Here is a 14,072-nt window from a genome sequence, read left to right on the forward strand (position 1 = left end):
TGTGTGTGTGTGTGTGTGTGTGTGTGTGTGTGTGTGTGTTTGTGTTTGTATTTGTGTGTGTGTGTGTTTGTGTAGAGCACAGCGGGGGAGAGAGAGAGTAACAGCTTGGAGTTCCTCAGGCTTTTGCTGCTCTGTAAACTATTATGAGAGTGTTGCTCACACACAGGAGACCGGCAGGGTGGTATTTGGGCACACGACACACACACACACACACACACGGACGCACGCACGCACGCACACGCACACGCACGCATGCACGCGCGCGCAAGCAGCCACGCTCGGCAGTGCTAAATAAACCCAAACATGAATCATGTTTGAATCACACAAGACTCAAACGTTGGCCCCATGCATCTCTCTCCCTCTGTCTCTCTGTCTGTCTCTGTGCTTCTGCCCGCCCTTAGTCTCTGGAGAGAGACAGAGAGACAGAGAGACAGACAGAGAGACAGAGAGACAGAGAGAAGGCCCACAGCGAGCCAGGCCAGTGAGGGACTCTCTGCCCTAAAAGCCACAGGTTTAATAGAGTCGTATTTTCCACATTATGGCCTGATGATGGGCCATAGAGGCTCATCTCAACCCTATGATCAGTCAGAGAGAGAGAGAGAGAAAGAGAGAGAGAGAGAGAGAGAGAGAGAGAGAGAGAGAGAGAGAGAGAGAGAGAGAGAGGCAGAGAGAGAGAGAGAGAGCGAGAGGCGGAGAGGCAGAGAGAGAGAGAGAATGCAAGAGAGAGGAGATAAAGTGTTAAATCATAAGACAATCACTCATCCGAATTAATGAGGGATGAGTTGACATACAGCATTCCCTACAGCATTCCCCCTCCATAGGAACATTTAAATTGCATGTTCTGCATTACTACCGTCATTGCCTATTGTGAATGTGCTTGACCAAAATGTTTGTAATTTGTTACGCATAACTAATTGTAATGGTACCGCTGTGTCACCTGTGTCAACACATGAAGTCTGAAAACAGGTCGAGCCATGCTGTGCCTTGCTCCATTTCTAGAACACAACGTTCCAAACCCAAACTCACGAGCGAAACGGGCTCCGAGTGATCCTCAGCCCCACCAACACCGGGACTCAATAAAACGCTCGCTCTCGTTTCTATCAGCTTCCATTCTTATGTTCTCTTCTAATTAGCTCGCTCTCTCCCTCTTCCTGTCCTGCCGAGTGCGGCTCGCCCCTCTGGCTCCACCAGAGGGGTGAGCTGGGCAAGACCTTTTTTACCCTCTCCATCTCTGTCCCCCCCATCTCCGTCCCTCCATCTCTGTCCCTCCATCTCCGTCCCTCCATCTCCGTCCCTCCATCTCCGTCCTCCATCTCTGTCCCCCCATCTCCGTCCCTCCATCTCCGTCCCCCCATCTCCGTCCCTCCATCTCTCTCCCCCCCATCTCCGTCCCTCCATCTCCGTCCCCCCATCTCCGTCCCTCCATCTCTGTCCCTCCATCTATGTCCCTCCCATCTCCGTCCCTCCATCTCCGTCCCTCCATCTCTGTCCTCCATCTCTGTCCCTCCATCTCTGTCCCTCCATCTCGTGTCCCTCAATCTCCGTCCCTCCATCTATGTCCCTCCATCTATGTCCCTCCATCTCGTGTCCCTTCATCTCTCTCGCCCCATTCTCTGTCCCTCCATCTCGTGTCCCTCCATCTCGTGTCCTCCATCTCTCTCCCCCCCCCACCCCCCGTCCCTCAATCTCTGTCCCTCCATCTATGTCCCTCCATCTATGTCCCTCCATCTCTGTCCCCCCACCTCCGTCCCATCGTCCCCATTTCCCTGCCTCCACCTCCATCCCTTCCTCCCAGCCTTATGAAGTAATAAACATAAAATGCCATGAATGGTCAGCACTTCATGGGTATGAAGCTCAAACCCAGGGTTAGCCTGCAGACTAGCGTGGTGTACTACAGCAGGCTGAAGGCTGCTCAACACGTGTGATGGAGCTCCTGTGTGTTGTAGTACTTTTCCAGCGGTGTCGTGACTCGTGTCAGCATAGAGATAATTAGGCAGGTATATCATATTAAAATCATACTTGGCGTATCCTGACCACGCTAATCTCTTATGATTGATGAGTTGACATACAGCATTCCCCCCCTCCTTAGACACAATTAAGAAGCGGAGAAAGACCCATCCTTCATTTCGAGAATGTCTTCATTCAGAGTTTGCCCCGGAGAGAAGCGGCTGTTCACAAACGGTGTGTTTGTTAGCGAGAGAGCAAACCAATGTGTTGCACGCAACTCTACAATGAAATACATTTTTACCCATTTTAAAGAAACAGTACATTGACATTGTATGACAAACACTGCATAAGCTTGATGGCTGGAACAAACCACTTGTTTAATAAGCACATAAGCTACTACGATGTTTTTGCCAGTTTCCCCGGATGTAAGGGGAAGAAGTTTATAGGACAACCATTGACATGAGACCAAACCCAGCGCTAACCTGAATAAACTACAGATTTCTCTTAGTTTGAACACTGCTGGAAACTATTGGGATAATATTAGTAGGCAACTCAACTAAATATATAAGATAGGGCTGGTCGTCTGAAGATATTTAAATGCGGGAATATTTCATATCAGGCCTTTAAACAAACCCAGAGGGTATCATTGGCTGACAACCCAAACCTTCAATCAGTTTGGAATATTCAAATCTATTCAAACTTTATTTAAAGTCCTTTAGATCAGACCTGCTCGAACCGAGAAGGAACCCGTTCGTTGGGGACAAGAAGTCTAGTATTCCCTTGCACATATTGACCAATCACACAGAGGGACGTGAAGGGTGAGAATCGCTGACAAGTGGTGGCGGTCACAAGAACACAGGTCAGCAGGGGTGGGGGGGGTTGTTTTAGGAAGCATGTTGTGGTTGATCTGTTGGTGATTTGGGCCGTTTCCCTCTGAAGGCTGGTTCTCTACAACAGGGTTTTAATAACATGATTTACGATTTTTCTAACATCTGCCTTGGTTGTTCTAGGCACTGAATCTCGTCATTAGGCACAGAATAATAACCTCAATCCTTTGTGAATCAGTCCAGCGGATTGTACTCTCACTCCCTCTCACACTTGACTGCATTTCAGTCCCTTTTTTTCATACATTTTGCAAGATAAGATGTTCTTTATCAAGATCAGAATGGAAATGTGGGAAATATGGTATGGCATGATAATTATATACAGATAAACTCACAAGTCTGCAAGTACAAGAAGCACGCGGATCAGCTGTGGTCACTGAAGAGATGAGGTTCAGCCAATGCCTGTTAGTTAACCAGGGCCTCGTGACGTATCTTATAACACACGTTGGGCAGCGGCCTTTTGGAAATGGTCGGAGGAGGAAGTGGACTAATAGATCAGACTCTCAGATTATATTAAAATGGCTTCAAAATGGCATCCTTCTGTTATTACAAAACCACTACAGTCATGCCACGTAGGCTATTACAAGAAACAGTAGCACATATGTCCACATATGAGCCATAGGCTACTGTGTGGCAAAATGTATTTAAAAGAAGCATAACCATCGTTTGAATAGGTTATTTTTCAAAATAACACACAGGCTTGAGTAGCCTACAGTAGATCTAGTTGAAAAGGTTTAGTGGTCAAAAGCTGCTGTAGTGGACCATGTCGTTGTGATATCATGGTTGATAGGACGGGTATTATATCATTATATTATTCATTTTAATTAGTTAGATTTTTGCGTTACCATCATGTGTCACTCAGTTTCTCACACACACACACACACACACACACACACACACACACACACACACACACACACACACACACACACACACACACGCGCGCGCGCGCACACACACACAAACGCGACGGACTGATTCCATGTTGGAGGCCACGCTTGCATGTATACGCTCTGACTATGTATTTTAAAGTTGCAAATCCTTCACAAACATCACATCCCAACGCGCCTCGGTAAAACCGCCTTACTCTCAGCTGATGAAGCTGTGTGTGTCAGGCCACGTACTTTTTACACGGGCTTTAGCACCGGTACACTGACACATCCTCGTGCATGTGAACACACGCCATAATAAGCAATCTCACCCGACAACGTCCTCCACGCATGTTTACGTCATCATCATCATCCACACCATAACATCTACCACGCATGTATACGTCATCCACATGCATGTACGGGAACATGACGTCACCGCTCTCTCCCCCGGTCCTCTGACACGCCGCGGACACGCAGCCGAGCCCGCCGCCGGAGACGAGTGGCCTCTCTGGGGCGAACACAAGCGAGTGACGCCGCAGCAATCCCTAACAGAGAGCATTTTAAACAACAGGGTTTCGAAGGGGCCAAAAACACTCACCTAGGCCTCGGCTGTCCCTTCTCCTTCGCTGGCCGGTGGTGGTGGTGGTGGTGGCGGTGGAGGCGGTGGCGGCAATGCGGTAGTCGGGCAGCGGCACGGGAAGCGGCCGGACGGACTGACAGGCGGCGGTGGACACGGGGACCTACCTTCTCCCTTCACTGCGACCAGGGCACTCCCATGCATCGAGAACGCAATGGGACGATTTCGTGTGCGTGTTGTGTGTGCGACCAGCGTTCAACGGACGGTGGAGGGAGAGCGCCGCCCAAAGCGGTGCGTGTATTAACGGGTGATAAGCAGCTGAGCAGAGCCTCTCTCGGATTCCTTTAACTCGAGCAGGAACTGGTGCGGAAGGGAACGCGACCAGCGAGAGAGGAAGGGGGAGAGAGAGAGAGAGAGGGAGAGAGAGAGAGAGAGAGAGAGAGACAGAGAGAGAGAGAGAGCACACAGGGATGACGTCATCGTGCCAACAAAAACATTGAACTTCATTTTTATCCCAAACTTTTTTCACAAAACGACGTATATGAAAGGTCACGTTCTGCATCGTTTTTTAAAAGTTTATTTGTTTTCCCCCCAAAAAAATACATAATTCCCTTCATACATCTTTTGTGTAGTTGTTACAATATTAGCCTGTACGACCAGGTCATGGACAAAAATCAAACAAGTATGAAAAACAGCAATTAATCAATAGGAATAGAAATCTAGTATTTGCTCCAAAAGATCAAGTAAAAAAATAAGGTCCCATTTAAAACAGTCAGATGAATCGGTACTGAATTGTCAATAAAATAATCGGCTGGCAACTTTTTTTGTGAAAAAGTCCCAGTATGAAGCAATTGGAAGACAATAGTCCTACCGAACAACAAGACAAGCATGATTCATTGAGCAAACGTTAGTGGTGGAATGTTAAAGACAACATTTAAACAAGGCCTTTTGAACAACTTCATTAGAAACAGAAAGTCACAGAGATGGGTAAGATGGATGGACAGGCACTTCACTCGAGGGGAAGAACCCAGAGGCTTCACTTCGTGTCACGGGATCATCCACCACATGGGTCTGGTATGCATCTGTGTGCAATCGGTTGCGTAAACAATATAAGTATAATTGACATTTCCGAACTCATCTGGAAACTCATTCTCTAAAACGATGCACCCCGTCGTATATAAAAACCCATATAATTATATAATAGCATATAAAAGTACTAAGTTCAGGTTACCTGACACAACTGAGAAGGGAAGCCTGTTTTGAGTAGACATGAAACAGCCCAAACAGCCGAAATACAACGGTTCACTTCATTTGGGATTGTGTACATTCATAATGCATGATGTAATTTGGTCACAATATTGCACAACTGTAAACACTTCAATACACAATGTCTGTACATTATTAAAGTGAGCCTTCGGGGGAAAATACTCTCTGCTCCACATTGATAAAAAGGCACGGTATAACTCTTTGGAAGTATGGTGCTTTCTTGATTGTTCTACAAACTTTCATGATTACAAATACATTTCAACAGTGTGGGTCGACGCAGAATTTCACTTTTCTTGCATCAACAATAATAACAATATCACAGATCTCTCTCTCTCTCTCTCTCTCTCCCCTCCCCACACACACACACACACACACACACACACTCGCTCATGCACACAAGCATTCACGCACACACATTGCACTTCCAATTTGTGGGCCTGGGATGCTCTGCAGTACTTATTCCACGGTCACTGATTTGGCCAGGTTTCGGGGACAGTCCACCTGAAAAACGAAGTCAACATTAAAACAGACGCACACGGTCTGGTCCACTGTTCTGTCAGTGCCAGGTCTATCTGCAACAATATGCTCCTTTGAAATTATTAAATAAATGAAAAACTTTCAGGTCATTTATTGATCGAGATCAAATAAATGATCAACAAGTGACCTCTGAAAAATGAAGTAAACAGTAAAACAGATGCATACCGTCTACTGTACTGTCAATCTACTGTGAGATCTATCTACAACAATATGCCGCTTTGAAATGATTAAAGGGCCAATCCTTTATTAGCTTTTCCTCCAGACTGCGCTGTGTGCTTTACCGTAGTAAAGCACAAGAACAAACGAGGCATGACGAGGTCTCCAAGTGTCTAAAGCCAAGTGCTCAAAGGTGTGTTGTCAGTTTGACTCGAGGCCTATGATATATTTATATAGTCAGTATGATCTATGTTTATAAAACGGGTGGCTTAAATCAAGCGATCTGATTGGTTCCCAACTGTTGTATATTGAGCCTATACACACAGCTATGACGCCCGTTTAGTTTACAGAGTTCAGTATCACTCCGCGCCTAACTTGAACTGTTGTTTATTTATATATAAAAGCAATAGCATAGTCCACTGAAGCCTAAAAACATGTTGATTGCTGGAGAGGGTGGAAATGTTGTACAGCAATAGGCACACGGTGAGTGAACTCGACAGTAAGCTAAATTAAAGGCTAAAGGCTGAAGGACGTTACAGTGTGTTGCATAGCAACCACCGTACACTTTGCCGGCAGCCAGGAGGGACTACTTTTTTGTATTCGTTAAAAAAAATGCTTTTCCGACTTTCTAGCTTTTTCACAATTGAGAGTGTCTATGACCTTCATTTCGCCATACTTACGTAACCGTTTTATAAAAGCAATAGATCACTTCAGTCAGTGGTATACGTTCATTATACCACAGTGAAGGGGGTCGGACAACGCCCCTTAACTGTGGTATAATGACCGTATACCACAGCCTGTCGTGATCTATTGCGTAAGTATATAGTGAGATGATTCTATGTTCTATGCACGTAGTGAGGTCGCTCTATGTATACAGTGAACTGAGGTTGCTATGTTCTATGCATAAAACAAGGACGTCATGTGTATACACACTGAGGTCCTTCCATGTTCTATATTCTATGTTCTATGTAGACAGCGAGGTCCCCGCGTTCTCTGTTCTACGCTTGCGTGTCCCTACGTCGTATCCCCGCATCACGGCCAGGTGGAAGGACAGCAGCTGCAGGGGGATGACGCTGAGTATGCCCTGCAGGCAGTCCACCGTGTGGGGCAGCTCGATCGTCTTGTAGGCGTTCTTCATGATGTCCTCGTCGTCCCGGCAACACAGGATGATGGGGCGCCCCTGCGGGAGGAGGAGGAGGAGGAGGAGAGGAGCGGTAAGACACCTCGCGGTCACCTCACCGCCGAGGGCTTTTTGAAGCGGCCTTGGATGTCTGAGCTGGAGCCCCCGCGCCACTTTTTAGGTGGAAATAAGAGTGTTGATGGATGTAGGATGATAGTAGAATACGTATACATATATATATATATATATATATATATATATATACAGGTATTTGTGTATATGTATGGATGCATGTGTGCATGTATGTATGTATGCATGTATGTATGTGCTGTATGTGCATGCGTGCCACGTGTGTGTGTATATGTGTGTGTGTGTGTGTGTGTGTGTGTGTGTGTGTGTGTGTGTGTGTGTGTGTAGATCCACACGTGTGCGTGTGGATGCGTCTCCTTCTCTGTGACTGTCTCTCTGTGACTGTCTTTCTTTCCTGCATTTCTCTGACCGCCTCTCTGTGACTGTCTCTCTGTGACTGTCTCTCTGTGACCGTCTCTCTGTGACTGTCTTTCTTTCCTGCATTTCTCTGACCGTCTCTCTGTGACTGTCTCTCTGTGACTGTCTCTCTGTGACCGTCTCTCTCTGTGACTGTCTCTCTGTGACCGTCTCTCTCTGTGACTGTCTCTCTGTGACTGTCTCTCTGTGACTGTCTCTCTGTGACTGTCTTTCTTTCCTGCATTTCTCTGACCGTCTCTCTGTGACTGTCTCTCTGTGACTGTCTCTCTCTGTGACCGTCTCTCTGTGACCGTCTCTCTCTGTGACTGTCTCTCTGTGACTGTCTCTCTGTGACTGTCTCTCTGTGACTGTCTTTCTTTCCTGCATTTCTCTGACCGTCTCTCTGTGACTGTCTCTCTGTGACCGTCTCTCTCTGTGACTGTCTCTCTGTGACCGTCTCTCTCTGTGACTGTCTCTCTGTGACTGTCTCTCTGTGACTGTCTCTCTGTGACTGTCTTTCTTTCCTGCATTTCTCTGACCGTCTCTCTGTGACTGTCTCTCTGTGACTGTCTCTCTCTGTGACCGTCTCTCTGTGACTGTCTCTCTGTGACCGTCTCTCTGTGACCGTCTCTCTGTGACTGTCTCTCTCTCTGACCGTCTCTCTGTGACTGTCTCTCTGTGACCGTCTCTCTCTGTGACCGTCTCTCTCTGTGACTGTCTCTCTGTGACCGTCTCTCTCTGTGACTGTCTCTCTGTGACCGTCTCTCTGTGACCGTCTCTCTGTGACCGTCTCTCTCTGTGACTGTCTCTCTGTGACTGTCTCTCTGTGACTGTCTCTCTGTGACTGTCTCTCTGTGACTGTCTCTCTGTGACTGTCTCTCTGTGACCGTCTCTCTCTGTGACTGTCTCTCTGTGACTGTCTCTCTGCGACCGTCTCTCTCTGTGACCGTCTCTCTCTGTGACTGTCTCTCTGTGACCGTCTCTCTGCCCTGACGCGGACCCACCGATCTCGCGGTGACCTGCTGCAGGGCGTTCTGGCACTTGGTGTAGCAGGCGTCCTTCATGATGATCATGATGACGGGCATGTCCTTATCGATCAGCGCCAGCGGGCCGTGCTTCAGCTCCCCGGCCAGGATGCCCTCAGAGTGCATGTAGGTGATCTCCTTGATTTTCTGGATTTCAACGCACACACGTCACATCACATTTAGGCACACACGTATTCCCTTGTTTACGGATACTTATGAGCAAATGATGTTGGTCCCGTGGACCAGTTATGTTCTCCAATTCATATAGCATACACACACAAAGTAAAATCCTAAAGTAACATAATATAAATACGTGTGTGCATATTTTAATACAATGCGATGGTGTGTTTGTTTCCGCCAGCAGGGGGCAGCGTGGCGCGGCGGACTCACCAGCGCGCCCTCGAGGCACGTCGCGTAGTTGAACCCTCTGCCCATGACGAGCAGAGACTTTTGTTCATACAGCTCGTCTGCTATCGTCTTGATCTTTCCGTCCAGGCTCAACACGTCCTTTATCAACTCTAGCAAAGCACAAGAACAAACAAACCATGAGGAGCTACTCAATAAAGTGTATCCTTCTCCCTGTCTATAAGCCAAGTGTTCACCGCTGTGTTGTCAGTTTTATCTCAATGCTTTATATGTGATACATCTATATAGTGAGTATGATCTATGTATATAGTGAAGTGGTTCTATGTTCTTTGGATATAGTGAGGTGGTTCTATGTTCTATGTATATAGTGATAGACCAGTTCTATGTATATAGTGAGGTGGTTCTATGTATTTAGAGAGGTGGGTCTATGTATACAGTGAGGTGGTTCTATGTATTTAGAGAGGTGGGTCTATGTATACAGTGAGGTGGTTCTATGTTCTATGTATACAGTGAGGTGGTTCTACGTTCTACGTATACACTGAGGTGGTTCTACGTTCTACGTATACAGTGAGGTGGTTCTACGTTCGACGTCTACAGTGAGGTGGTTCTACGTTCGACGTCTACAGTGAGGTGGTTCTACGTTCGAGGGTCTACAATGAGGACGTCACATATGTTCTATGTGCGCAGCGAGGTTGCTCTGTGTTCTGCGGCCCACTGACCAGGCAGCATCCGGAGCCCCGCCATGATCTCCTTGCGTCTCTTCTGCAGGGAGATGCGGTCCTCGCTGATCATCAGGCCGAACATGACCAGGGCCACGAACTGGCTGGTGTACGCCTGGAAGAGTGTACACCAGCACGGTGAGCTCACGGTCTGCACATGGGGTCACGGTCTGCACATGAGGTCATGCTCTGTATATGGGGTCATGGTCTGTATATGAGATCATGGTCTGTATATGAGGTCACGGTCTGTATATGAGGTCACGGTCTGTATATGAGGTCATGGTCTGTATATGAGGTCACGGTCTGTATATGAGGTCACGGTCTGTATATGAGGTCACGGTCTGTACATGGGGTCATGGTCTGCACATGAGGTCATGGTCTGTATATGAGGTCATGGTCTGTATATGGGGTCATGGTCTGTATATGAGGTCACGGTCTGTATGTGAGGTCATGGTCTGTACGTGAGGTCACGGTCTGTACGTGAGGTCACGGTCTGTACATGAGGTCACGGTCTGTATATGAGGTCATGGTCTGTACGTGAGGTCACGGTCTGTATGTGAGGTCATGGTCTGTATATGAGGTCATGGTCTGTATATGAGGTCACGGTCTGTATATGAGGTCATGGTCTGTATATGAGGTCATGGTCTGTATATGAGGTCACGGTCTGTATATGAGGTCACGGTCTGTATACGAGGTCATGGTCTGTACATGAGGTCACGGTCTGTATATGAGGTCATGGTCTGTACTTGAGGTCATGGTCTGTACATGAGGTCACGGTCTGTATATGAGGTCATGGTCTGTATATGAGGTCACGGTCTGTATATGAGGTCACGGTCTGTATATGAGGTCACGGTCTGTACATTAGGTCACAGTCTGTACATGAGGTCACGGTCTGTACATGAGGTCACAGTCTGTACATGAGGTCACAGTCTGTACATGAGGTCACGGTCTGTACACAAGGAAGCCGGCGTCACCGCACGGTGGTTTCCCCTTCCGTCTGGAATATGTGTGTGCGCGGGCTGTACGACGTGACACGTGTCACGACCGCATGTCTGGGATTCCTCCTCTTCCTCCTCCTCCTCCTCCTCCTCCTCCGTGCCTTTACATACCTTGGTGCTGGCCACCCCTATCTCGGGCCCTGCGTTGAGGTGCACGCCGCAGGCCGTCTCCCTGGAGATGGAGCTGCCCACCGTGTTGGTGATGCCCGCCGTCAGGGCGCCGTGGTCTTTGCAGTAGCGCAGCGCCATCAAGGTGTCGGCCGTCTCCCCTGGGGGGCCGGAGGAGGAGGAGGAGGAGGAGGAGGAGGAGGAGGAGGAGGAGAGGAGGCGTTGGGACAGGGTACAGTGCAGTACAGGAGGATGCCACTGGTGTGTGTTGGTGATTATCCATTTACAGTAAGGCTACAGTGTTAGCCATTCATTAACTGTAGTTATTGCTGTAATAAGCATTGTAATGTCGCGGTAGCAAAGGGGTTAGGGTGAGTGTTGGGGTTGGGGTTAGTGGGTTATCTAATAATGTTAACATTAATACATGTACACTTTTAGTTAACATGAACAACATTTGTAACAGTTACTTAACTGTTGACAAAAAAATTATTTAATGCTTATTTCTGCATTGAGTAATGTTAATAAACAGTTAATTAATGTACCCTTATTGTAAAATGTTACCCTGAAAACTTCTGAATGTTTACTTGGGTTCTGGGCTGACCACCCCTCAGTGTTCAGCCTCGACCAATCAGAGGTCTGATCCCGGTCTCTCCCCCCTAGACGTACCGCATACGATTCTGTTCCGTTTTCGGAAAAAAAAGCGCGCTTTGAATAAAAAAATTCCCAGGGCTAATTGAGCGAACGGCTCCTCGCGCCTAACGACGGAAGGCAGCGGGCGGAGCTACCTGATTGGCTGATGAAGAAGCAGACGTCGTCCCTGAAGACGGGCGTGTTGCGGTCCAGGAAGTCGCTGGCCAGCTCCACCATGACGGGCAGCTCCGTCAGCTCCTCCAGGATCTGTCTGGTCTGCAGGGGGAGAGGAGGAGGAGGAGGAGGAGGAGGGTTAGTTACTCTTCATCGTGAACATCCTCAATGTAGCTTCAATGGTGGACGGTGTGGTCGCTGGGTATTATGGTAATGAGACATTAACCTCCCATCATCATCATCCTCATCCTCATCACCATCCTCCTCCTCCTTCTCATCATCATCATCTTCCTCATCCTCCACATGATCATGGCTACCGGAACTATCCTCATCACGAGCCCCCCCGTCCTCACCGCAGCACATTCACAGAACACCAAAACAGAAGCACCCTGCTGCTTTTCCTAAAACACGTCTGCTAGCGTGTGCTTTCTGAGCCGTCCACCCGAAGGACCTTCTTCTTCCCTGCCCTACGGCCCTTCTCCTCCTCCTCCTCCTCCTCCTCCTCTTCAGGAGGCTGGCCTTCCATCAATCCCAGCAGGGTTCTGTTTCTTGCTGAGCTCCTCAGAAATCAGCAGGTAAACGGGAGCTGTACTCTGTTATCGCGCGGGGGCCACGTCTGTGGAACAGTCGGCTTGGGAGAGTAAATTCCAGACTTCAAAACCCGACCGCTTTACTCTTGCCTTTCGGCTCCTGGGTGTGTACGACGTCAGACCGCATTTACAGCCTAACCATCCAGTCAGCCAGCCAGCCAGTAAGCCCCCGCCCAGTGGCCCAGATATGTTACGGGGTCGGAGGTTCCCTGCATTGTTCCTCGTCCGACCTGCTCCGTCTGACCTTAAGTGCTGTCTCTCTCTCTCTCTTGTAGGTGTGTGTGGCTGCTTCGTGGCTGGATGCCTGGCTGTTCCACCTGAGGGCTACCCATTGTGCTCATTTTCAATTTGTTTGCATTGGGCTTCAAATGTTTTGCTTGTTTTACTGCTATTTATCTAAACCGTGGCACGTCCGTCTTTCTCAAGGTTTCTTCCTTTCATAAACCAGAGTTCCTTGTTGCCCTTTGGCCCTTTGGCTACGGTTAGGGTTGTATGGCCTGTGTATATGACCCGGACACACACACACTGTTGAATGTACTCACAGCGACCGCTGCGTGGAAGCTGGTGCCACAGCCAATCATAATGAGACGTCTGCAGCGTTTGATCTCCTTCAGATGGTCCTTCAGCCCTCCGAGAACCACTGGTACGAGAGACGAGGAGAGAGAGAGAGAGAGAGAGAGAGAGGGACAGAGAGAGAGAGAGAGAGAGAGAGAGAGAGAGAGAGAGAGAGAGAGGACAGAGAGAGAGAGAGAGAGAGAGAGACAGAGAGAGAGAGACAGAGAGAGAGAGACAGAGAGAGAGAGAGAGAGAGAGAGACAGAGAGAGAGAGACAGAGAGAGGCATTAGAGCAGTAAGTCCTCTGCATGCAATATGCCCTCTACGTACCTTTACGTTTATACATGACGAGACATAGATTACGTCAATCTGTGTGTGTATTTATAGTGTATTTATTATGTGTTTTTATATCATTTCATATAATTCATTTATATATATTCATATAATCATATCTAAATAGGGCCTACAGGTCCTGCTGGTATAGTATAAAGTTTGGCCTCTGGTCGACGCCTTATGATCTCTGTAAATATTGTTTCTTCTCCTTCAGCACACGCAGCTGAACCAGGATATGAGTTCATGGCTCACCACAACTGGTGTCAAAGCAGATCCTGCCCCTCATTGTGTTGAACACGGATTCGGGCTGTTCAAAGATCTCTTTCTGCATGAAGGCATCAAAGTTTCCTGCGAGGAGCAATAAAACACAAGCGTCACACACACACTGTCCACGACGGCCTCCGCTCCGTCTCAGAGTTTGTAATAAGCTGAGATTTATGGCTGTGCAAACAGTGTTATGGGTTATGGATATGTTCATTTAATAAGTACAGCGATTGCCCGTAATGACAAAGAAATACGACACAAATGGACACTTGGTGTTGTTCTGGACTAAACCAGCAGGGGGCGATCAAGCTAATATCTATCGAATACCTTAAAATTAATTCCTTCGGCATCTGAACTCTTTCTGTCCTTGACATAACGTCAGTTACAGCGTTATTATTCTCATGCAACAACAACAACAACAAACGCCTCCTTACCGACACCGTTGGGCCCGTCTCATTGTGAGTG

The 14,072-nt window shown here is 47.9% G+C and overlaps 1 protein-coding gene across 1 annotated transcript; it reads right to left on the bottom strand.

The window, feature by feature from the left end:
• Window positions 1-4,829: 4,829 nt before the first annotated feature.
• LOC311374975 (glutamine--fructose-6-phosphate aminotransferase [isomerizing] 2-like) lies at window positions 4,830-13,691 on the bottom strand (the record flags this gene model as incomplete). The annotated part of the gene is made up of 9 exons (XM_084490697.1): window positions 4,830-6,047; window positions 7,258-7,419; window positions 8,850-9,017; window positions 9,261-9,388; window positions 9,956-10,070; window positions 11,065-11,222; window positions 11,847-11,967; window positions 12,998-13,095; window positions 13,596-13,691. Coding segments are annotated over 9 exons (1,091 nt in total), but the record flags the coding sequence as incomplete, so codon positions are not given.
• Window positions 13,692-14,072: the final 381 nt, after the last annotated feature.

Source organism: Micromesistius poutassou, assembly GCF_964030765.1.
Source record: "Micromesistius poutassou genome assembly, contig: SCAFFOLD_1404, whole genome shotgun sequence".
NCBI classification, from domain to species: Eukaryota; Metazoa; Chordata; class Actinopteri; order Gadiformes; family Gadidae; genus Micromesistius; species Micromesistius poutassou.